Raw genomic sequence first — 24,730 nt, 5'->3', positions numbered from 1 at the left:
CCCGTACAGCAGAGGGCAGGACCCTTGTAAAATTGTTGTTACATGCCCTTCCAGTTGCCTGTGAATAGTAACTCTAAGCACAAGAGCTCTGAAGCCTGCCCAGTCCTGAGCCAGTCTCACTGACTTAGACACACCTACCCCCACTGCCATAGGTACAGTATCAATCCATCTTATTCAGGGATTTCCTCTCCTGGCTGCCACTGTCCTTCCTTCTTCAAGGACCAGTCCCTTCAAAGACACATGCCCAAAGTATGAGAGCCAGAGCTTCAAAATCAGAGCCTTAAGGAGAAACTTGGTTTCATCCTCTCCAAGACAGACCTATTTTGTTTTCTGGTGCATTTTTCCTGATAGTGAACCAACAGCTTTGATGGGAGAAAACAAGGATTTGAAGTGAAAATGTGAGAAGTACTAGGACCATGGAGGAAAGGAAGGAGCTGCATTTCCTGGTTAATCAAGTGAGCACAGAAGTCAGATGTACAGACCTGTATATCACTCCTAACGAAGCAATAGAGCTGATACAGAATGACAATGACAAAAACCATTGAGTATGTGACTGGACAGCATTCAGGCTAATTCTTCAGCGTGAATGGCAAACATGCTACCAAGAAATATGCTCCAACTGGACAGAGACTAAACATCAAAGACGTGTCAAATGTGAAGAGGCCATTTCACTTACCAGCTCAGGGGCTGCGGGACTTCAACCTTTTGCCCATCCACTTCTAGATTCTCCAGTTCCTTAAAGTACTTGTTCTTTAAGCAGTGGAGGATCTCTTTAGCGTGGCTGTTGAAAAAGAAGCAAATTTCAAGAAAAGCAAACATAAAATATTACTATTACGGCATTATCTGCCTTGGGAAAAGTTTACCAGGAACGTTGCCCAGAAAGGAGGACGGCGCGCTTCATCTCACACATTCTGGCCATGCTCTCAGGAGAGATCGTCCCTAGGGAAAGTCATCATCATCGTGACAATCATTAGGTAAAAGGGTCAGCATTAAATGACAGTCCTCAGACAGTGGCTGCAACAAAGGGAGCGCACATGAGTGTGCAGTGTTCCGTTCTACTGTACATGAATTGCTGAGTTCAAACCAAACTCAGCGGTGGTGTTAGGTCCCATGGAGTCGGGTACGACCCACAGTGACCCTATCAACAACAGATCTGAACACTGTCCTATCTTGTACCATCTCTGACACACTAGAGCCCATTGCCACAGTCACCGTGTCAATCCACGTGAGGGTCTCTACCCTTTGCTGCTTTCCATCTTCCCACGCTTGATGTCCCTCCCTCAGCATATGCTCAAGATAGTGAGACGAAGCTTTTCTAACTTTGCCTCCAAGGAGCACTGTGGCTGCACCTTCTCTGAGATAAATGTTTGTTCTTTTGGCAGACTATGGGATCTTCAGCACTCTTCTCCAACACCATAGTTTAAAGGCATCAATTATTCTTCTGTCATCCTAGTCTTAGTCCAGATCTCAAATGCATACCAAGTGAATGAAAAGACCATGGTCTGAATCAGGCAAACCTTAGTCCTAAAACTGACATCATTATTCCTCAACAATCTGAAAAGAACCCTGACTGCAGACCTTCCAAGTACGTCTCCCAGTCTCCTGACTGCTGGCACTAAGTGTACAAATCATGGATCCAAGGTAGATGAAGTGTCAGCAGTCTTACTCATTTCTCCATCCATCCTGATGGTGCCTATGCAAAAAAGCACAAGAGTGCCTGGAGCTGCGAGTGGGAGCTAGCCACTTGCTGTTATCCATGGAGTCACAGAGGGTCATCATGACTCCATGCACAACCTAGCAAAGCTGCTCAGTGCTGCACTATCCCCATGTCCCCCTGGGGAGCGGAGGGTAGTCAGTGTCTCCAGACCTTCCCCACACCATCCCTGTCCATGTTAGTGTGGAAGCTCTCTCCACTGACACCTGTTGAGCATCAGAGCAAACAAGCCAGTCAGCAAGCCTGCACCGTCAGACAGGTGGTGTCAGCAAGAGGCCACAGGAGGGAGAACTCCACTATTTCCACCACTGAACCTCAGATGCTTGGTGGAAGCCCAGAGGAAGACATGAACTGGCAGTCTGAGCAATGGTTGGCCACTGGACTCTGGGGAGCTGAGGAAGCTCTTTGAGGACATGTGGGATTCTGCAGGTAGGCAACTGCTGACCAACTTAACTATCACATTCCTACAGAAAGACCAGATTATCTGCTTTTGTGATGCATGTCTGGTGTGCGTCATTATCAAGTAGATTACACCTAAAAGTTGACTTGCTTAATAAGACTTTTTATCATCATCATTTTAAAAAAGCCAAAAAAGGGAGGGCCTTTGTAATTGTTTTTTGAGATGTGTCAAAAGTAACAAAGTGGAATATCTGGGCAAGCAACAGGGCAGCCTACCTTCCGAGGTCTCACGAGCTTTCCTCTTTTGATGACATAGTCTTTTCAGTTTTGTTTTGTTAATGTTAAGTAGACGATACTCAGATTTTCCTTTTCTTGACAGATTTCCACCATACAAACTTACTGGTTTACTCAGGTGGTTGCAGTGAGGGAGAGGGGTGTGTGCGTGTGTGTGTGTGTGTGTGTGTGTGTGTGTAGACAGGAAGGAAGCAGCATGGCACTTTGCAATATAAGGAATGTTAAAATTCAAGGAAAAATAGTAGAAAGGCATACTAAGAGAATGTACTTTATCATCCTCTCCACTGGACCAATAAGCAACAGTAGGATCAATGAAAAAAAGATTGAAATCGTCGATGATTTAATCTTACTTGGCTCTACAGTCAATACTTGTGGGACCAGCAATGAAGAGATATATAGCATAGCATTGGGCAAGTCCTCTGTCACGATATTATTGTTGATTGCCTTCGAGTTGAGCACAACTCATAGTGACCCTATGAACAAAAGGCCTGACGCCTTTCTAGAACTACTAACATTTATCAAAGTTCATACAATTTCCGGAGGCATGTTGTTCAGGAAGTGGATGCCATTCCTGCTTCCAAATTACTGAGGAGAAGTGATGTTTGAAGATTTACTCTTTCCCTCTATTTATAGCAAGCCATGTATGAGGTAGGCAGTGATTAAGATGACAGAAGAATTGATGCGTTTGAGTCGGGGTGTTGGAGAGGTGCACTGGCTGTATTCCATGGACTGCCAAAAGACAAAGAGCAGCCAGAATGGTCCTTGGAGGCAAGAATGAGAAAGCTTCGTCTCATATTCTGCGCATGCTGCTAGGAGAGGCTATTCTCTTGAAGAGTGACATGCTTGGAAAGGTGGGGGATCAGAAGAGAGGAAGACCTTTAATGAGATGACTGATACGGTTACTGTAGCTGTGGGCTTAAGTGAGTCAGAGGTGACAAGGATGGTAAAGGATAGGATATTATTCAGATCTGTTGATCACAGGCAGGTGGGAGTCACCCAACTTATTATCGCCTAATAACAGGCTGGCTTTAGTTTTAAAACTCTCAAAGTTTTGAAAAAACCAAAAGCACAGCTTTAAATGCTGTCATTCCGGTTTACAGCAATCCTTTGTGTAACATGAGGAAACACTACTAGATTCTTATTATCCCTGTAATTTCTGCTATGTCTGAGCCCATTTTTGCATGCACTGTCAGTCCACTTACTCCATAGTCTTCTGGGTTTTGCTGACCATTATTTTGTTGTTGTTATGTGTCCTTGAGTCGCCTGCGATTCAAAGCAACCCTATGTGCAACAGCTCTGAAGCCTGCCCTGTCCTGAGCCAGTCTCACTGACTGACACACCAACACCCACTGCCCTGGTTACTGTATCAATCCATCTCATCTAGGGTCCTCTTCTCCTCCGCCATCCTTCCTCCCCTCCAAGTATGATGTCCTTTTTTCTCCAAGGATCATGGCCATGTGCCCAAAGTATGTGATAGGGAAATTCAAAATCCTAGCCTCCAAGGAGAAACTTAGTTTCACCCTCTCTAAGATGTATCTATTTGTTTTCTTAGCTGTCCACGCACCACAGCACAAAGGCATCAGTTCCTCTTCTGTCATCCTTAGTCATTGCCCAGCTCTCTGATTTGTCCAGCAAGTAATTGAGAAGACCACAGGCTGGATCAGGTGCATTTAGTCTCTAGTCTGACATAGTTGCTTCTCAGAACTCTGGAAAGATCCTTGACAGCAGATTTACCTAATGGTAAAGTCTTTTGATTGCTGATTGCTGGTGTCAAGAGTGTTGACTGTGGGGCCTAATAAGGTGTTAACTCTTAACAACCTCAGTTTCTTCTCCATCCATCATGGTGCTGCCAATGGTCCCAGTGGTGAGAATCTTTGTCTTCTTGAAGCATAGTATCTTTTGGAGACACATCCCTACCGATAAATAATGTGTTGAAAGTATGTGAGATAAAGTGTTAATAGCTTCACTTACAAGGAGCATTTCAAGACACACGTGGCCTATTGTTAGGTGTCACTGAGACAGGAAAACAAAAAGCCTCACCACGGAGCCAACATCCTCTGCATCTGGCGGGCAAACACCTTTGACGTTCACCTGAGACATCCCAGTCGCCCTTCTCCAGCAAATAAAACTAAGCCGTACCTTTTGTACCCGGTAATCCTTATGGTGGCTGGGAGGGGCTCCCGCAGCGCCCCCATAAACTGTTCCCACTCGCCCTCGGGCACAATCTTGAGCTCCTGGTAGTAGTGCTCAAACAGCTTGTTCTCTTTGATGATCTCGGGGTACCCGCCTTCCCAGCCCTAAAGAAAGAGAAGGACGTTATCCCGAGCAGAGGTGTTGGGGCGCCCCTCCCGAGGACTCCCCTTAGGCTCTCCGTAATCCCGGGGTCCCCCTCCCCGGCAGCTCGGCCCTACCGCCGCGCTGCGCTTCCTGCCGCCGCGCTCGGCCGCGTCCTCCCCGCCCTCGGGCCGCTGCTGATGCTGCTGGAGCCGCCGGCCGCGCGCCCGGCGTCCCATCACTGTCCACGCCGCCCGCAGCGGCCGCACCACGCCGAGGACACGCAGCGGCAGGTCCACGCCGAGAGCAGCAAGTCCACGCGGAGGGCAGCGGACGGCTGCCCACTTCCGGGTACACGCAGCGCCGCTCCACGCCGAGCACCGATGACTTCCGGGACTCCCGAGGACCCCCACATCAGGACCGGGTCTGTCCACTGCCTGCCGGGATCCACAGAAAACACAGCCAGCGGCGTCACAACGCTTCGAAACACAGTTATCAGCCCAGAGAAAGTAAGCAGTAGCTGAAGATGAGAGAGTAGCAAGCTTTCGTCACTCTAAGTGCCTGAATTTTCCGAACGCGTTCAGGCAACGCCACAGACAGCCTCTGTGCAGAGCGGCGGAACACGGGCCAGGGGTGGGGCCATCACGGCCCTGGGCTGGAGAAGTCGCTTCTCGAGCTTGCCCCGCATTCCATGCTGGCCCTTCCTCCAAGCACTAGGCTCCAACCCCAGCTGCGATTTCACCAGCCATCCAATCCCTGAAGACCTTCCTCGGTCTCCTCTTTTCCTCCCAGACGCCCCGTACACTGGCCCGGGGCCCCCGCTCCCACTCTAAGGCTATCCCCTCTTTCTCTCTCCTATCCCCAATCCCCTGCCAACAAGCTCCTGGCCTTGTCTCCAAGCCCCTTGAGATGGGGGCACCACCCTTATCGTTCTTGCCTACACTCCTGATCCACTACCTCAGCTCTAAGGTCTGAGGTCTCTCTCCTGACCAATCAAAAGCAATCACCGAGGCTGCACTCCGATCTCTGAAGCTGAGTAAACAGCTAGCAAGTAGATTGAGGCCCCTCCTCTAAACATCGCCTTCTATCATCACAGCCTCGAATCCTGGCCTAGCTCGGATCTCAGCCCCCAGAAACAATCTTACCTGGGAGCTGGGGTTCCGCCCCAAGCCCCGCCCTCTGTCAACGAGGCCCCGCCCCCGACTCGCGCCCTGGGTCAATCCCGCTCCTGATCTCGTGCCCCTCCCCCCGATCAGACCCCCAAGTTCGACCAGGCATCTCCGAGGCTCCGCCCCACGACTCCGCCCTGTATTATGGTCCCGCCCCCGAGCCCATAGCTAGCTCACATCTCTGAGATCCTGCCCCTGAGCTGAACCTTTCTTTTCTGTGGACGATATAATCAAGGTCTTACCTCCTTTCAGCGGTCCAGCACAGATTTCAGAGGCCCCATCCCTGAGGTCAAATTTATCTTCAAATGATGCTCCCCACTTAAGGCTCCACCCTGCATCATGGAGGCCCCACCCCTGAGCCTGCGGCCAGCTCAGATCTCTGAGACCCTGTACCCTCTCTCCAGGACTACCTGGGAGGCCGAGATCTAACCCAAATCCTCTACTCCATCCCAGAAACCCCTACATCTGACCTGCGCACAATCCCATTCGCGAAGCCCCACCCTCAGCGGGTGGTGCCATCCCATCCGAGAGCCCTCACCCTTAGCCCTCAACTCCCCCATCCTAGAGACTTCACCTGCGTCCCGCTCCATCCTAGAGGCCATACCCTCTGTATCCCAGAGTCCTTACCCCTGGCCCTTGGTTCCGCCCCATTCCAGAGGCCTCACCCTTGACAGGGGGCCACGCATCCCATCCCAGAGTCCCCACTCCAAGTCCGTCCCCCCCCCACACACACACACACGCACACCCGGGAAGCCATATCCCTGCCCCGCCACATCACAAAGAGCAAGTGGACAGTTGGCGAGCTCCCAGCTCAAGCCGGGCGGGGGCGGGCCCCAGGGGCGTGTCCACCGGAGCTTGGTGACGACCAGGCCCGCCCTGCACGTGGCCCGGGCTACCCAGGACCGCGCCTTTGCCCTCCGCCTACATGAGCAGTCGCCTGGCATGGAGTGCGGTCCCCGACCATGGAGTTCAGCGAGCGGGAGCTGCTGGACGCGCTGGCCGGCCTTCTGGCTGTGCTCGGCTGCTTCACCATGCTGCTGCTGCAGCGCTATGGCACGTCGTATGGTCGGTACTCGTCGTCCAGCTGGTGCTGGCAGGTGCCGGCGCGGCTGGCGTGGGTGCTGCAGGAGCTGCCCTCGCTGGCCCTGCCGCTGCTCGAGTGCGCCCTCGCTGACCACCACCTGCGCCGCGCACCCAACGCCCTGCTGCTGGCCATGTTCATCATCCACTACGCACACCGGTAACCGTCCCGCGCGCCGACCGCTCTGCTCGGGCAGCAGAACTGCACCCGCTCGCGCCTGCCCGTGCCCCACTGGCTCCGCCCCTGGGTTCCCTGATCCCCATCACAGCCCCTGCCGACCTGTGCCCGGTGTCCTGACCCAACAAAGGACGTCTGAGCCGTTCCCCGCCCCCGACTGCCCGTCCCCCGCTGGCCTACCTTGCCGACCAACCCGCGCCTGGTTCCCCGTCTCTCCACTTCTCGCCCCTGGGTCCTCTACCTGCATCACTGCCCTACGTTCCCAGCACCTTGGTCCCCTCACCTGACCCTGTGGACTGGCTTCCCCATTTCCCCGCCCTGGTTCTTCCGATTCCGCACCCCCACTGACCTCACCCTTTGCTGACCTGCACTCCTGTACTGACCCATTGACCTTCAACTCTAAGGTCTGTCCAACTCCTCCCTGCCCGGCCCTCCCAGCCCTCTCACTGGACCCCGCTGACCCTACACCCCATGGTCCCTGCACTCTGTGAACCCACAGTCCTGACCCTAAGGCCAACCTCACACCTTGTTGACCCCTCACTTCATCCTGCGAGTCCTCTGTCCCAGAGGTTGCCTTGGTCCAACCCCTGCACGCCCGTTCTCTAAGGTCTCTTCTCCAATTCCAGGGTCCTCTCCCATGTCCTATCTGAGCTGGTTAGCTCCTTGCCCTGTCCCACTCTCCTTTTAGCTCCTTGGTACTGGGAATGGTTTAGAAATAAGAAGTAGATTTTGACCTGGAGAAAGGGAAAATTATCATATATGCCTGCAATGGGTTACATACAACTTGTGGCCAAATTATGGCAGACCCTATAAAGAGTCCTAAGGTGTAACTTATGGAAAGGATAACCACTGCATCTCCAAGGCTGTTTTAGAAAGGGCTATTTTAATAATTTGTTGATGTTGTGTTTTGGGATTTTGTAAGTCCAAAATGGGAAGTGTTAGCTGTGTAATTACCCTGCAGTTTGTTCTGTTTGGATCGACGTTAAAGTTTCTCCAGTAGCTTTAAAACATAAAGCATGGATGCAGATGGCCTCACATGCACCAAGATCAGATTGAGTACTTTCTTGCCTTTGGGTGCTGTCACTCTCTGCATGTGATGGTTTTCTCTTGATCAGATGATCAAGTTGCAACTTGCAAACCTGTTTCCCCAGCCTGCTTTGTGATTCCTGTTGGGCTTGAATCTTAAAGACGTTTCACCCTACATTGTGCAAGGGGTTCCCAATTTCATTTGCATGGGTGGCTAGTTCTGTGAAGAAACACATAAAGTTGGGAAGGAGACCATCAAAAGGTTTTTTGTAAAATGGTTGTGCTTGAGGTATTTGAATCTTAGCTACTGAGTTTACACTCAAAAGTTTAAGTCTCTCATTTGAACTTCAATAAGCTGCTTAATAAGAAAGGATATTCTCTGAATCCTGACTTCTGGGTTTGCCTCCTGGGTGAGTGTGGGCAGCTTCTTAACATCTCTGAGCACAGGTTGTTTCCTGAAACTCTGCTTCACAGGCAGGTAGGAAGAGCAACTTGTGTGTGGGTGGGTTTCTCTTTTCTCCCTGGAGTCCTACTGTCTGATGGGGAGAAACACCACAAGCACAGCCTGTACCTAGTCGGGTGCCTGTTCCTGCCGCAGTCCTCAGTGCACAAGACCCAGGTACAAGTCCCCAAGCCCTACCTGGCTCACTCTGTGTGTCTCCCACCTATGTGTGAACCCCTCCCCCTATTTCTTTTACACTTTGCAGAATGACAAACTCTGAGTTCACCAAACCTTCCTGAGTGTCACACGTGCCTGACTTAGTCTCCAAGGAAGTGTAGCTCCTCAGCCTTGCAATACCCAGTGAAATTTTTTGCTTGACTTTTTGTCACTTGGTGAATATTGTTAGCACTCAATTGGCATGCTTGAGTCTATTGCTGGCTGGTTGTTTCTCTAGACTCTAAAAGCAAGCCCTGGACTCTTGGGCAGGATTACCCAATCTGCCTTGATCTAGAGGTTCCACATCTCAAAACTGGGTAAAAAGATAATCCAGTCTCGAAGGCAGGCAATGAATAGAGTTCACCCCATGACCTTTGCAGGAAATGATGGATGTTTTGATTGTATGTGGCTATTGCACATGGACATATCCGTGTTAAACACATGTCAGAGTCATTGTGGGTTCACTTCCATACCACTGCGATAAAGCCAATTAAAAAAAAAGCAGCAGTGGTACAAGGCTTTTCACTTCCCAGTGCATAGAAAAGTTTGGTTGACCCTGAACCATTGTCTCTGAGGTGTGAGATAGCATGGGGGGGGGGATTGGAATAATTGTGAGAATGGTCAAAGGAGAACATAGCAACATGAAGTGGGGCACGTGCAATTAGAAAAATGGCACCACAAGTCCTGCTCAACACTGGGTGGCCACAGAACTTCTTTGTGAGAAGCAGTATGTGTGAAGCTGAGCACTTTAGACAAGGTATGGCTGCACACACAGACACTTGGACACTTCCCGCAGCCTGGAGTGATGTTGGGAGCAAAGGGACCACTCTTCTGAGTTTTGTTTGGAAGGCTTGTTAGGAGACATCAATTTGACATTGACTCATAGTGACCCTATGAAAAGCAGATGGAACTGTAGCCTATCGTAAACCATCCTCGCAAGTTTCACCGTGCTCAAACCCATTGTTGCTGCCACTGTGTCAGTCCTCTGAAAGTCTACCACTTTCCCCCTGAACCTCCACTTTCCCCAACATTATATCCTTCAGGGTCTTGCACCTCCTGATAACACATTCATTGTTCAAAGTATGTGACACAAAGTCTAACCAACCTTGGAGCACTCTGACTACAGTTCTCTAAAGATATATATATATTTTTTTTTCTTCTGATTGTTGTTATGTACCATTGAGTTGGACTCAACCCATAGCTGACCCTCCAGCATGGGAGGAGACTGCCCATCCTTTCAACACAAAACAACTGGTGGATTTCAACCCTGAGCCTTTGGGATTGCAATGCAGTTTCTTACCACCAGGCCTCCAGAGCTCCCTGGTTCTTCCTCAGTATATTCAATAGTCTGCCATCATCACAATTCAAAGGCATCAATTTTCCTTCAGTGTTCTATACTCATTGTCTTACTTTCACATGCATTGTTGTTGTGTGGCGTGGATTCAGAAACAACTTATAGCTCATCCTCTAACAGGTTTTCAGAGGCTGTAAATCACACAAGGGAAGATTGCCCATCCTTCTTCAGCAGAACAGCTGGTGGGTTCAAACCACATGCCTTTTGAATTACAGTGGAGCTTTTTACCACTAAGCCACCAGAGCTCCCTGCCATGCATAGGAAGCAATTGAAAATGACTCAGGTCAGGTCACTTCAGTCCTTAGAGTCATGCTTTTGCTCTTTAGCACTTTAAAGAGGCCTTTGGTTTCAGATTTGCCTAACACAATATATCACTTAACTTCTCGACTGTGCTTCCATGGATGTTGACTGTGGATCTGAGGAAAATGAAATCCTTAACAACTTCCATCCTTTCTCCGTCTATCACGATGCTGCCTGTTGATCCAGTGGGGAAGATTTTGTTTTCTCAGTGTTGAGGTGTGATCCATACTGAGGCCTGTTTCTTTGAGCTTCATCAACAAGAAAGTCTGCAGTTGAAGTTCTTTGACCTAAGGCACTCTGTACTGTCCACCTACAGGGTGGGAGCTCATCAACACATAGCTGAGGCCTGAGGACCCAGCGGACAAGACCAGTTCTCAGAGGGATGTCTGGGGTCAGGAATTGTTTTATAAATGACTGAACTTTGGGCTTTTCAATTAAATCTGCACGTGCAACTTGTACACAGGACTTGCTTGGCTTGGAGACCTTTGAGACAGAGATGTCACCACAGGAGGTGCATATACCCCAGGTGATGCTATCAGAGGGGTTATTGCAGAATGATTGTCTATATAATTTTTGTGGGGTGTGAGCTGTCGGGGCTGACATGGAAGGACACTGGACCCCGGATTAGGTGTGAGCACCATGACACACTCGGGCCAGGTACAGGAGGGTGCAGCCAGGGGCACTTGGGACAGGGTAGAGGTAGGACTCACAGGCCATGGTGTGCAGTCACCTACAGGCAATGATGCTAGGGACTCTGGGGGCCTGGGCCACATTCAGTAGGTTCTGCTGTGCAGGAAGTCCATGAGGACAAGGGGTGATACCACGAGTTAACACAATGGGTGACATCAATCCCAGTGATACTTCTGTGTTGAGCTCTACTAAACAGGGAAGGTAAACATTTTCCATTCTACTAAGAACTAATTTATTAAACAGTCATCCGACCTGAGTGAGTGAGAGGCCGGAGAGACTAGGCATGGAGAAGGCATCCTACGGTTTCCATGAGCTAGCCAGCTGAGGCTACAGGTGCCAGGCAAATGGTGGCACAGGGGAAAGTGTTCCAGCCAGCAGGCAGCAGGGGGCAACAGGAGTAAGCAGGCAGGTTACCAGGCAGGGGCTGAGGGAAGGACTCACATATGATCAGGGAGCAGCGGCCACAGGTAGCAGGTGACCCCTGTGGCTGAAGCTTGGGCCTGAGATCAGTGAGGAGCAAGGACAGTCCACCCTTGCAACAAGCCCATCCTGATTCCTCATGAGTCTGTAGGACAGAACAGAGCTACCCCATGGGGTCTCCAAGGCTGCAATCTCTACAGAATCAGTCTGTCATGTCTTTCTACTGTGGAGCAGCTGATGAATTCGTACTGACAGCATTGTGATTAGCACACTGGGGCTTTAGTCACTGCATTGGTCAAGTACTTTTGAGTCAAGTCTGACTCAGAAACCCCGTGAACAACAGCACTGAACCCTGTCCTGTCCTAGTGCCTACACTTGTTGTTAAGTGCCATTGAGTTGTAGACGACTCATAGGAACTCTATGAATGAAAGTCTTGAACATGAAACTTTCATATTTGCTCTAAGTTCATAGTTTCCAGAGGCAAGCTTCTTTTTTCTTTTTTAAGTGTATACTACTCCTGCTTCCAAGACTGTTTTATTTGGGAGCTCCACAAAAATCAGGCCCAAGGACCCAAATGCCTATCAGGGGACCCTTGGCCCCAAACACTTGTTCGGTGTCTCCATTGTCCACTCCTAGTCTTGACCTGCTCCCCCCATCTTCAGGTATTGCATTGCTCCCCCCCACCCGCCCCCCCCCCCGCTCAGATGTCCCCCATGTGGAATTTCCATCCTGACACTCAGCTTTCCTAGGTATCTGCAGGCAGCCCTAGTGTTACCCTAAAGGGACTTTGAAGTCCTAGAAACCCCTGACTTTGTGTACCACCTCTTCCTCCTAGGTCAGCATGTTGTTAGACTGTCTCTGATCCAAGCTCTCAACTGTGTGTCCACTTCCCAGGATTCCTCAGATCTGTTCCATTCCTGGCCTCTTGGAGAACCACTCAGTGCCCCCAGAGAGCAGGTTTTGGAGAGTCAGGCTCTCATGGCCCCTCTTCCCTTCACCTGTCCAACCTGTACTCAACCAGACAGCTAACCCTGAGGACAGTTCCTCCAAGTACCTCATCTTCCCTGCTCCAGCATTGCTTCCTTCCTGTCTCTTCATGGTCTGGCCATGCTATGTCCTCTTAAAATGCAGGAGGGCGTCAGAGCTGGGACAAAGGGCCCTTGCCATTCAGATGCTAATACTTGAGGGGGGGGCAGAACTTTTTTACAAAGGTGTGGAATGTAAGAGAGTGTCACTTTCATTATGATTGTGCAACAGAGGAGCACTTATGGCACTGATAGTGTTTGTTGGAAAGGATTTGCACAACTCAGTCACCCCTATAGGAGTCCTCTGCAGAGGGAAAGACCAGCAAGAGGAACTCCCTCAGTCCCCCAGCAAATCTAGAAAGTGTCAACAATGTTTGTGATCCCAGACTGCCGGGGGGAGGGGGGGGAGTCACAAAGTCATTCAAATCAACAGGACCCCCTGAATCACCAAATTAGATCTTTTGATTTAATTAGGTATTCCTTGGGGGATTATGTCCAATAGTCTGTAAGAGTTGGTAAAGAGTAAATTGGAGTTTCTAGTAAAACTGAAGCAAGGGCTTTTCTTCAAGTACTGGCACAACAGGTCAGGCAGAACACGGGAGGTTCAGCAGAGTGCTCGCAAGAGAGGAAATCGCCAGAGTTTTAGTACATAATGTCCAAGAATTTACAAGAAAGAACTCGATTGGTTGGTGTTTATAAAATCATACTTTAACAGACACCAGACAATGCAGAGATCTCTTGAGCAATGTTTTGTTAATCATAAAGTTGAGTCAGGTTAAAATCCTGTTAATATATGGGTATTTCAGCAACCAGCCTGAGTGCCTTTCCTCCATGGGACTATACTGCGAGGAAAGGGAAGTCTGCAGGCTTCCTGAGGCTTGCTGCCTACCTGACTTTTCAGTCAGCTCAGAATAAGGCTTAAACAGGCCAAACCGATTTCAATCTGCAGCCTTGGTAGAAGCCTGTCTTTATGCTAAGTATGTCATTCTTTCCAGCTCTTTCACAATCCCTTCTTCTGATCAACAGTTTATACCCCACACCAAAAGAAAATAAAAAAAAACACCCACAAACAATCACTATTATCATAAGAGTATCTTCCTCAGCTTGCAGTTATTTCATTGACTAGATGGCTTCCTGCCTAAAGCAGGGTTTTAGGACTCCAGACATATCGTCAGGCATCTTCTCTTTATCTATGATCATTTACCAGGAGAAGTCTCAGGTCCCTACTGTACTGATAGCTAGACATCACCAATGCCACTGCTCAGACCTCTGCTTTTGTGATCTTACAAAAAGGAATGTATAATTACGTGGAAGACAACAAGGGTCAAGGGCCAGCATGTGCACATTATTGTAGAATGACTTAAGTATTATTGTACTTAGCCAATATTATTGTGCTTAATACAGTGTTGTTGCCAGGTGTTGAGTTGATCACGACTCACAGAAATCTGATGAACAACAAACCTGAAACTTGCCCTACCCTGGCCCGTCCCCTGGTCTCCACCATGCTCAAGCTCATCTTATTGTGTCAGCCCACCTTCTTGACAGTCTTTCTGTTTTCTCTGGCCCTCTATCTTTCCCCAAATGATGTCTTTCTCTAAGAACTGCCCCCTCCTGGTAATGTGCCCAAAGTCTGTGAGACAAAATGTCACTCTCCCTCACTCGAAGGAGCACCCTCATTGCTTCTCTCGCAAGGCAGATGTGTTTGCTCTTTTGGCAGTCCGTCGTATAGTCAATACTCTTCACCAGTGCCATAGTTCAAAGACATCCATTCTTCTTCTATCTTCCTTATTCAAAATAGTAGAGTGGACATCTAAGTTGATGAGTAATTTACTCACATGAATTGTTTGGAGAAAAAAAGTGGGATGCGAAAGTTGGTGGTGTTATGTGCCTTAAAGTTGCAACCAACTCATAGCTGACTCTCCAGTAAATTTTATTTGGTTTTTTTTTTGTCTTTTTTTTCTTTTCTTAAAACAATTATTAATTTCAATGAAAATTAACAGAGACTTTGGATTTCCATTCATTCATTGTTGCACTTTTCTCTCCTCCCAACCCTCCCCCCTAGTATACAACCCTCTTTGAAAAGTAAAAGAAAAATTCTTTCATTGTTTTACAATCCCTCCCACAGGTCCACTCCACTAATGCAGCCTTCACTCTGGACTCCTGTCATGACAAAAATACCTAATCACATATCCCTTTTAAACAGTTTTCTCCCTCATCTATTTCAGTGCAGTATACATTATTGAACCCATCTTTCTCAGTCTTCCCCCAACCCTGAGGCCAGTCCTGTTTTACAACAGTGGCACCATGCAGTATTTGTCCTTTTGTGACTGAGATACTTCACTCAGCACAGTGTCCTCCAGGGTCATTCATTTTGAATAATATTGCATGAGTTCCTTGTTTTTCAATGCAGTGTAGTATTCCATTGTGTGAATATACCACAGCTTCTCTGTCCATTCATTTGTTGATGGGCACTTAGGTTGTTTCCAACTCCTTGCTATTGTGAACAAAGGCGCAATAAACATGGGTGTACATATATCTGCTTGGATGTCAGTTATGGTCTCTTTGGGATATATTCCCAGTAGTGGAATTGCTGGGTCAAATGGGATCTCTATTTGCAACTTTTGGAGAAAGCGCTATACTATACCACCATCCACAGTAAATTTTCAGAAGCACTAAATTATATGGGAAGAGATTTCCCTTCTTTCTCCCGAGGAGCATCTGGTGCATTTGAACCCCTTACCTTTATATTGGCAACACATCTTCTCACTACCTGGCTACCAGGGCCACCAGTACATGAGCTGATGTTATGTGTCATTGAGTTGTAAATAATTCATAGCTGAACCTCCATCAGGTTTTCAGAGGAAGTAAATCACTTGTTGATTGCTCATCTTTCTCCCATGGTGGATTTAAACTATGTGCCCTTGGGTTTGATAGTACAGCTCTTTACCACTGGGTCACCAAAGCTCCCTAGTGTGTAAGTTGTTGTTAGGTGCAGTTGAGTCGAATATGATTGATAGTGACCTTATGAACTACAGACCCAAGCCCTATCCTATCCTGTGCTGTCCTAATAACCTCTGAAACTCTCAAGCGCATTGTTATCATCACTGTGCCACTCTACCTGATTGAGGATCTTTCTCTCCTTCACTGTCGTTCCACTTTTCCAAACACAATGCCCCTCTCCAAAGAATAACCTCTCCTAGCAAAGTACCCGAAGTATGTGAGATGAAACCTTATCATCTTTGTCTCCAAGAAGCATTCTGGATGCACCTTCTCTAAAGCGTATCTGTTTGCTCTCTTGGCAGTCCATGGGATATTCACTATGCTTCTCCAGTACCACAGCTTGTAGGCATCAATTCTTTTTCTGTCATCCACATTCATTGTCCAGCTGTCAGATGCATAGTAAATAACTGAAAAGACCATGGCCTGGATCAGGTGCATCTTAGTCCTCAAAGTGACATCACTACTCCTCAATAATTTTTTAGAGGTTGTTGACTGCAGATTTTCTAAAAATTATTTTACTAGTTTATTTACAAAACTGGAATACATTGTTTTTCAGACCAGATTCTTCCAATTTTCCTTATCCCCCCATCAAAATTGTACAACTCCATGCTTAATCCTCCCGCCCCCCCATCCTCATCCTCATCCCTCTGCTTCCACCTCCCTTTTGGATCCTCATACTCATTCTACAATAATGGTTTTATACAATATTTATCCTTGAGGGACTGAGTTCGTTCACTCAATATAATACTCTCCAGTCCCTTCCAAGTTAGGTAATAATTAACGAAATCACTGCTCCTGCATCCTGTGTAGTATTCCATTGTGTGAATGTACCATAATTTCTCAGTCCATTCAATTGTGGTTGGACATCTGGGCTGTTTCTTTCTTCTTGCAATGGTGCATAATGCTGCTATGAACATTGGAATAGTGAATAACACTGCTATGAACATTGGTGTACAAGTCTCCATTTCTCAGTGCCTCAGTTCTCATTTTCTCAGGATATATACCAAGCAGTGGAATAGCGAGTCAGATGGAATTTCTATGTTCAGCTTTTTGAGGAAGCACCAAACTGCCTTCCAGAGTGGTTGTACCATTTTACAATCCCACCAACAATGTGTAGGAGTTCCTATCTTGCTACATCATCTCCAGCATTTATTACTTGCTGCCCTGTTAAGCTTTGTCACTGTTACTGGAGTTTTATGGTATCTCATTGTGATTTTGATTTGCATCTCTTTTAATGCCAGTGATTTGGAATATTTTTTCATGTGTCTGTTGGCCCTTTGAGTATCTTTCTCTGTGAAAATTCTTTATTTCCATATCTTTTGCTCGTTTTGTAATTTGATTATTAGTTTTTCTTGTGGAGGCCCAGGAGTATTCGGTAAACTTTCATTATGAGACTCTTGTCTGAGATGGTGTTACCAAATGTTTGTTCCCAGTTGGTGGGTTTTCTTTTCACCTATTTAGAAAAAGTTTTTGATGTGCACAGAGATTTAATCTTTTTTTTTTATATTTAATCTTTAGAAGGTCCTAGTCATCAATTTTATCTTCTTCAGATTGTGCATTTCTGGCTGTATTTGGCAGTCTCTTTCTACCTTCTAAGTTGATTTTTGTTTTCTTGATGCTGAAATGTAATCCATATTAAGGCTGAAGTGTTTCTTTTTCTGCAGCAAATGCTTCAACTCCTCCTTAATATCAGCAACCAGAGGTTGTGTCAACCACGTAATGAAGGTAATTGACGCGTCTTCTTCCATTCCCGATGCCACATTTTTCTTCACAGAGTCCAGCTTCTTGAGCAATTTGCTCAACCTATAGATTAAATAGATATGGAGAAAGGATAAAACATTGATGCACACTATTCATAATTTTAAACCATGTAGTGTTTCCCTGCTCTATTTACACAGTAACCTCTTGGTCTAGGTATAGGTTTCACATGAGCTGAATTAAGTGTACTGACATTCCCGTTCTTCTCAAAGTTAGCTATAATTTGTTGTGATCTGCACGGTCAAATGCCATTGCATACTCAATAAAGCACAAATAGACATTCTTTTAGTATTCTCTACTTTCAGCCAGGATCCATTTGACATCAGTAATGATATCCCTGGTGATATAGCCTCTTCTAAATCCAACTTAGTTCTCTGTCTATGTACTGTTCTAGCTATTTTTGAAAGATCTTCAGCAGTATTTTGTTTGCGTATGATATTAATGGTATTGCAGGTAACACAAAAGTGAGGCGTACTTGAGATACTTGCTGCAGAGTCTCAGGGTATGCAGCCTTCAATTTGGATTGCTTTTCAATGTCAGGAAAACAAAGTTTCGATAGGCAACATCATGGTGGATGGAAAAGAGATAAAAATGTCAACAACTTCATCTTACTTGGATCCACAATTAAAACCCATGGTACCTGCTGGTACCAAGGAAATTGGGAGATATATTGCATTGGAAAAGTCTGCAGTTAGGGACCTCTTCAAATTATTTAGGAGTAATTATGTCAGTTTGAGGACTTAGGTGCATCTGATTTAGACCATGGTCTTTCCAATCACTTGTTATTGCCAGCTGAACAATGAATAGAAATGACAGAATAAGAAGAATTGATGCCTTTGAGCTGAATTGCTTGAAAGGAGCACTGAACATCCCATGGACTGCCAAAAGAAAAAAGAAATATGTCTTGGAAAGGGTGCAGCTAGAGTACTCTTTGGAGGCAAGGATGATTAAGCTTCACCTTACATAATTTGGGCATGTTGCTAGGAGGGACTATGTTGGAGAGGGACATGAAGCTTGGAAGGGTGAAGGGTTAGCTAAAGGTGAGGAAGACCCTCAACCAAGTGAATTAACATGGTGACTGCCACAATGGATTCTAGTGTGTCAGCAAGTGTGAAGATGGCACAGAAAATAATGGAGGTTCAGATCTGTTGTTTAAATGATTGCTATGAGTCATACTCAACTTGAGTGCACCTAACAACAACATTAGATCACTTATCTAGGTTAATGGCAACAAATATGTAGCTCTTCCAGTCTGTCAGCCAGGCAGCTGTGCTCCGAATTTCCTAGCATAAACTGATGAGTACTTCCATGGCTGCCTCTGTCTTTGGAATCATGTCCATTTGTATCCCATTATTTTTTGGCAATGCCTTTAGTGCAGTTTGAACTTTTCACTTCATTAGCATTGGCTTTTATTCATATGAGATTGTTGTTATGCACCGTCAAATCACTTACGACTCATAGCAACTCTTTGTAAAGTAGCCCTGAAACCTGCTCTGTCCTGTGCTAACTTTACTGTCTCTGATACACCTACCCTAATTTACCCCAGTCATTGAGTCAATCCATCTCATCAATGGTCTTCCTATTTTTCTCTGTCCCTCCACCCTTCCAAACATGATGTCCCTCTCCAAGAACTGGTCCCTCCTTGCCACCTGCCCTAAGTATGTCAGACAAGGCCTCATAATCCTTGCCTCCAGTGAGATCACCCTGGCTTCACCTTCTTTAGGACGAACCTGTTCTCCTGGCAGTCCATGGTATACCCAACATTCTTCTATAGCACCACAGCTCAAAGGCACCAATTCTCTTCTATGATCCCAAGTCATTGTCCAGCTCTCCAACACATAGCAAACAATTGTGAAGACCATGGCCTGGATCAGGCATACTTTAGTTTCCAGACTGATATTATTGCTCTTCAGTACACTGGAGAAGTCCCTGGCAGCCAAATTTCCCAATGCAATTCATCTCTTGATTTCCTAACTGCTGGTACCAAGAGTGTTGATTGTGGAGCCAAGCAAACGAAAGCTATTAACAATCTCAGTCTCTTCACCACCTATCATAATGCTACTCATCAGCCTAGTGGTGAGAATCTTTCTTTTCTTGATGTTGAGCTTCAATCCATATTGAAGGCTGCAGTCTTTGACCTTCTGCATCAAGCACTTCAGGTCCCCCTCAGTTTCAGCAAGCAGTGTTGTGTTCTCTGCTTCACGCAGATTGTTGATGAGTCTTCCTCCAATCCTGATGTCTCATTTCACCTCACAGAGCCCAACCTCGTGGATGATCTGTTCTGCATATAGATTGAAAAGGTATGGAAAGGATACATCCCTGGCATAAACCCTTCCTGATTTTGAACCATACAGTATCTCCTTGCTCTGTTCTGATGACTGCCTCCAGGTCCTAGTACAGGTTTTGCATAAGCACAATCAAATATTCTGGGACTCCCATTCTTTTCAGAGTCATCCACGTTTTCTGTGATCCACACAGTCAAATGGCTTTACATAGTCAATGAGACACAGATAGACACCCCCCTTGTACTCCCTATTTTCAGCCAAGATCCATCTAACATTAGATATAATGTTCCAAGTACCATGACCTCTTCTAAACCCCGCCTTTCACATCTGGCAGTCCTCGGTTGATGTACATTTCCAGTTGTTTTTGGATAACCTTCAGTAGAATCTTGTTTGCATGTGATATTAATGATATTGTTCGATAATCCGCAGTCTTTTGGGTCACCTTTCTTTGGAATGGGAACAAATATAGATCTTTTCCATCAGTGGCCAGGAGGTTGTCCTCCACATTTCTTGGCACAACTTAGTGAGTACATCCAGGATAGCACTGTTTGTTGTACATATGGGTTACTTCCAGAAATATTTCCATGTCAGCCAATTCTTTTTAGTATAGTGAATCTCTATATTCCTTCCATCTTCTTTTGATGTTTCATGGATCATTTATGGTTTCCCCCATGTTGTTGTTATTGTTGTTATGCTTGCGACTCATAGCGACCCTATGTACAACAGTCCTAAACTCTGCTCTGTCCTGTGCCAATCGCACTGTCTCTGACACACCCATCCCGATTATCCCAGTCACTGAATCAATCCATCTCATAGAGGGTCTTCCCCTCCTGCGCTGACCCTCTACCCAGCATGATGTCCCTCTCCAAAGACCTGTCTCTCCTTACAACATGTCCAAAGTATGTTAGATGGAGCCTCAGAATCCTTCTCTCCAAGGAGCCACCTGGTTTAACCCTTTCCAGGATGAATCTGTTTGTTTTCCTAACAGTTCATGGTATTCTCAATACTCTTCTCCAGCACCACAGCTCAAAGGCATCAATTCTCCTTCTATCCTCTTTGGTCATTGTCCAACTCTCTGATGCATAACAAGTGATTGTGAAGACCATGGCCTCTATCAGATGCACCTTAGTCTCCAGAGAGGCATCATTGCTCTTCATTACTTTGGAGAGGTCCCTAACAGCAGACTTTCCCATGGCAATGCGCCTTTTAATTTCCTGGTTACTGGTGCCAAGACTGTTGACTGTGGAGCCAAGCAAACTAAAGCTGTGTACAATCTCAATCTCTTCACCATCCATCCTGATGCTGCCAATTGGTCCAGTGGTGAGAATCTTTGTCTTCTTGATATTGAGCCTCAATCCATATTGTAGGCTGCAGTCCTTGACCCTCTGCAGCAGGTGCTTCAGGTCCTCTTCAGTTTCAGCAAGCAGGGTTGTGTCATCTGCATAACGCAGATTGTTGATAAATTGTCCACCAGTCTTGACCCCACATTTCTCCTCATAGAGCCCAGCCTCCTGGATAATCTATTCTGCATATAGGTTGAAAAGGTATGGAGATAGGATGCATCCCTGGCAGGAATATAATACTCTATTTTATATACAGTTTATCAGAGGAGTTTGATATTTATTTGTAGGGGTTTTTTTTAATGCTTACTATAGTTAGTTTGCAGGGGAAAAGTAAGTTAACAAAAGATGGTAAGACTATATAACTTATGTTAGCGTTGAGAAGAAAGTGAATTATCTTACCAGCAATGTCTATGCATACTCAAGGCTTCTCCAGGTATATGGAGATACTGTGTTGATCACTCATTGTGGCTCTGAGGGAGCCAAGACTCCATCAGTGTAATTGCTTTTTTGCCACTAAGACACAGTTGGGGTATTATGGAGCTAGGTATTTATGAGAACTGCATTGGAACCAAATGGAAGAATGCTTCCCTTCTGGCCTTTATTTTCTTGCAGTGTTTTTCTTTTTGTTTTTGTTGTTTTGGGGTTCTTAAAAATATGTATTTATGGCTTATGAGATCTTGATAAGGCTTTTTACACTGGAAGCAAAAGTTTAGTTTGAGTTTTATGGCATGTTGAATGAAAAACTATACTGCAATAGCATTTTTAAGAAGTTAGACTTTTAGTTAGTTCTTTTTTTTTCTTTCAAGTTATTATTGTTGAACATTGAAATAGCAGCAGTTAAAATTTGGTTTAACTTACTTTGGTGGCTAAAACCTTTCCATATTAGGGGAAGACTGGTAGAATGATAATTTATTACTATTTTTTTTCTTTTGAGACTTAGGGTCTAAGTTAGTGCATTTTAAAAGTTGACAGGTTCTTTAAATTGTGGAGAATTTTTTTGCTTTGTTTGAACTTTGGCTGAAAAGTTAAGCTTAAGGTGGGTAGAATATACTCTAAGGAAAAGAGTAACAACAATTTTTTAAAACTTATTTTAAGCAAAGTAAAATACTCTATACATGTGTAAGCTTATCTTTTATAATGCTTTTGATTGTTTACTGCTGCCATTTCTTCTAAGTCTAGCAGCTTCTATTTGAGAGAGAAGAGGGTACAGGAGCTTGGAGGATTTGTCTGTGTGTTTTGGTGTAGAGAGCTAGAGGAGCATGGTATACTGGGTTGAGATCAGAAAAGGAAGGGAAGTGATATTTTATTTGCAGGTCAGGGTTGTAAAACATTTTAGTTGCAGAAGATTGAACAGGATGAGTAGAGAGAGACAGAGAAAACAGTAGAAGGTGGGGGAAAAGTTTGGCTGTAGTTCCTGGCTCGATCTGTGTTGCTGAGGCTGTAGGAGTGAGTAGGACAGGCAGGAGGGGAGAAAAAGAAAGGAGGGCTTTGAGTCTGAGGTGGACATGAAAGGGACCTCCTGTGATGAGACAACATTTGTACATGGCAGAGGTGGGAGAGCAGGAGCAGTAGGGACTGCCAAGAGATCAGCAAGGTCAAAAGTGAGGGAGTTTTGATGGGAACAGGAGAGTGTTGAAATTGGGGGTCCCGTTTTAGGGCTACAGAGACCTATTATTTAATTGATATTGTGGCTATGCAGTGTTCTTGCAATAAGGAAGTATTAAGGGAGTGGAGGAGACAACCCAGTGGAGTTTTCTGAGAAGGGTGGGATTGGCTGGCTCCCATCACTGGGGATGACGAGTTGAGGGAGGGAGGGAGGGACAGAGAGACAGAGAGACTCTTCAGGGAAAAAGGTATCCATTAATTTCCTTTTGTCCTCATGAGAAGAAGATCTACTCACAATGTGGGCAACCCCAGCATCAGGAGAGACTTGCCCAGGAGGCCAAGGGATCTGCCTGGCCTAGTGCTATTACTTCTAGAGCCCTAAGAGAGCAAGAGATCCGGTAGAAGAGGACCATCACCACTTACCCCAAATTGCTCTCCTCTCAGCAGTTCAAAGAGGGGCAATCCGAAGGTAGATCAAGCCCATGGAGTACTGAAACCATTTGGGATGATTCAGCACATCCTAGGTGCCTTTAGGATAGAGGAGAGGGATAGGTTACATATAATGGAGAGACAGAAGACAATTTTGCAGAATTTTCAGAGAATCTCAATATGGAATCAGAGCAGAGTCCATTCCCACTTACATAAGCAATAGGAGGCACAGGCCCTCAGTGGCTTTCACTGAGCTTATGAAGTGAGCTCAGGAGAGATCTCTAGTCTCTGTGGATAAGACTTGCAAGGAGGTAGAGAGAAAAAGAGAGACAGGAAAGTTAGGGAATCAGGGTTTGTTCCCTCTTGGGTTTTGGCACCAGAAATATAAGGTTGTTGAGGAAAGACAGAATGCAGTTCAGGCCAAGAAAGACAGTTCATTGAGGAGAAACTGCTGGACTGTCTCTAAAGTGGAGAAATCAGGGGTTGTATTGTACTGGGAAAGTGTGCAGTCAGGGACATCTCCAATTTATTGAGGAGCAATGATGTTTGTTTGTGAACTTAGGTGCATCTGATTCAGACCATGGTTTGTCTTTTTTTTCTGATCACTTGCTATTCATCTGAGAGCTGGATACTGAATAAGGATGACAGAAGAAGAATTGATGCCTTTGAGCTGTGGTGTTGGAGAAAAGTACTAAACATCCCATGGTCTGTCAAAAGAACAAACAAATATGTCTTGGAGAAAGTACCGTCAGAGTGCTCCTTGGCGACAAAGATGATAAAGCTTTGTCTCACATGCTTATTGTACCTTAGCATTTTGGAGAGGTCCTTAACAGCAGATTTTTCCCAATACAGTCTTCTGATTTCTTGACTTCTGGGATGAAGGTTGTTGATTGTGGATCCAAGCAAAATAAAATAATTAACAACTTCAGTCTTTTCTCCATCTATCACGATGTTGCCTATTGTCTTAGTGATGAAAATTTTTCTTCCTGCTGAGATTTAATCCATATTGAAGACTATAGTCTTTGATGTTCTGCAGCAAGTGTTTCAGCTCCTCTTCACTTCCAGGAAGCAAGGTTCTGTTGTCTGCATAATGCAAGTTCTTGAAGGTCTTCTTTCAATCCTGATGCCAAGTACCTCTTCATAAAATCAATATTCTTGAATGATCGCTCAGTATAGAAATTGAATAGTGGAGATATGATACAGCCCTGATATACACATTTCTTGATTTCTCCGACTCCCTATCTTGGCTCCACCTCTAGTACTACATCTAGCAGTATTCCTTAATATATTGTTGTTGTTGTGTGCTGTTGAGTCCTAATTGACTCATAGCTGATTCTACAATTTGTTTTTACAGACTGTAAGTTACTCAGAAGGGCATTGCCCCTTCTTCTCCTATAGAACATCTAGTGGATTTGAACTGCATGCATTTGGACTGCAGTGTAGTTTTTCACTACTAGGCCACCAGTTGTTGTTGTTGTTGTTTTTATGTTCCGTCGAGTCGTTTGCGACTCATAGTGACCGTATGTACAACAGCCCTAAACCGTGCTCTATCCTGTGCCAGTCTCATTGCCTCTGACACACCCTACCCCAGTCACTGAATCAATCCACCTCATAGAGGGTCTTCCCCTCCTTCACTGTCCCTCTACTCTACCCAGCATGATGTCCCTCTCTAAAGACCTGTCTCTCCTTACAACATGTCCAAAGTATGTCAGACGAAGCCCCAGAATCC

The 24,730-nt window shown here is 45.9% G+C and overlaps 2 protein-coding genes across 2 annotated transcripts in view; one reads left to right on the top strand and one right to left on the bottom strand.

Annotated features, from left to right (window-relative positions):
• Positions 1 to 4,920, bottom strand: part of NSUN2 (NOP2/Sun RNA methyltransferase family, member 2) — a 35,116-nt gene extending 30,196 nt beyond the window's left edge. Inside the window, exons 1-3 of the mRNA XM_006903131.1 lie at positions 4,819 to 4,920; positions 4,547 to 4,704; positions 677 to 781 (exon numbers count right to left, since the gene is read on the bottom strand). Coding sequence (XP_006903193.1) covers positions 677 to 781; positions 4,547 to 4,704; positions 4,819 to 4,920 — 365 coding nt within the window. The remainder of the gene's footprint in view (positions 1 to 676; positions 782 to 4,546; positions 4,705 to 4,818) is intronic.
• Positions 4,921 to 6,812: 1,892 nt separating this feature from the next.
• Positions 6,813 to 24,730, top strand: part of SRD5A1 (steroid-5-alpha-reductase, alpha polypeptide 1 (3-oxo-5 alpha-steroid delta 4-dehydrogenase alpha 1)) — a 130,178-nt gene continuing 112,260 nt past the window's right edge. Inside the window, exon 1 of the mRNA XM_006903130.1 lies at positions 6,813 to 7,090. Coding sequence (XP_006903192.1) covers positions 6,813 to 7,090 — 278 coding nt within the window. The remainder of the gene's footprint in view (positions 7,091 to 24,730) is intronic.

This window comes from Elephantulus edwardii, unplaced genomic scaffold (genome assembly GCF_000299155.1).
Source record: "Elephantulus edwardii isolate Elephantulus edwardi_28Jun2011 unplaced genomic scaffold, EleEdw1.0 scaffold00515, whole genome shotgun sequence".
Classification (NCBI taxonomy): domain Eukaryota; kingdom Metazoa; phylum Chordata; class Mammalia; order Macroscelidea; family Macroscelididae; genus Elephantulus; species Elephantulus edwardii.
The sequence above is the reverse complement of the archived record's forward strand: the minus strand, read 5'-3'. Positions and strand labels throughout refer to the sequence as shown.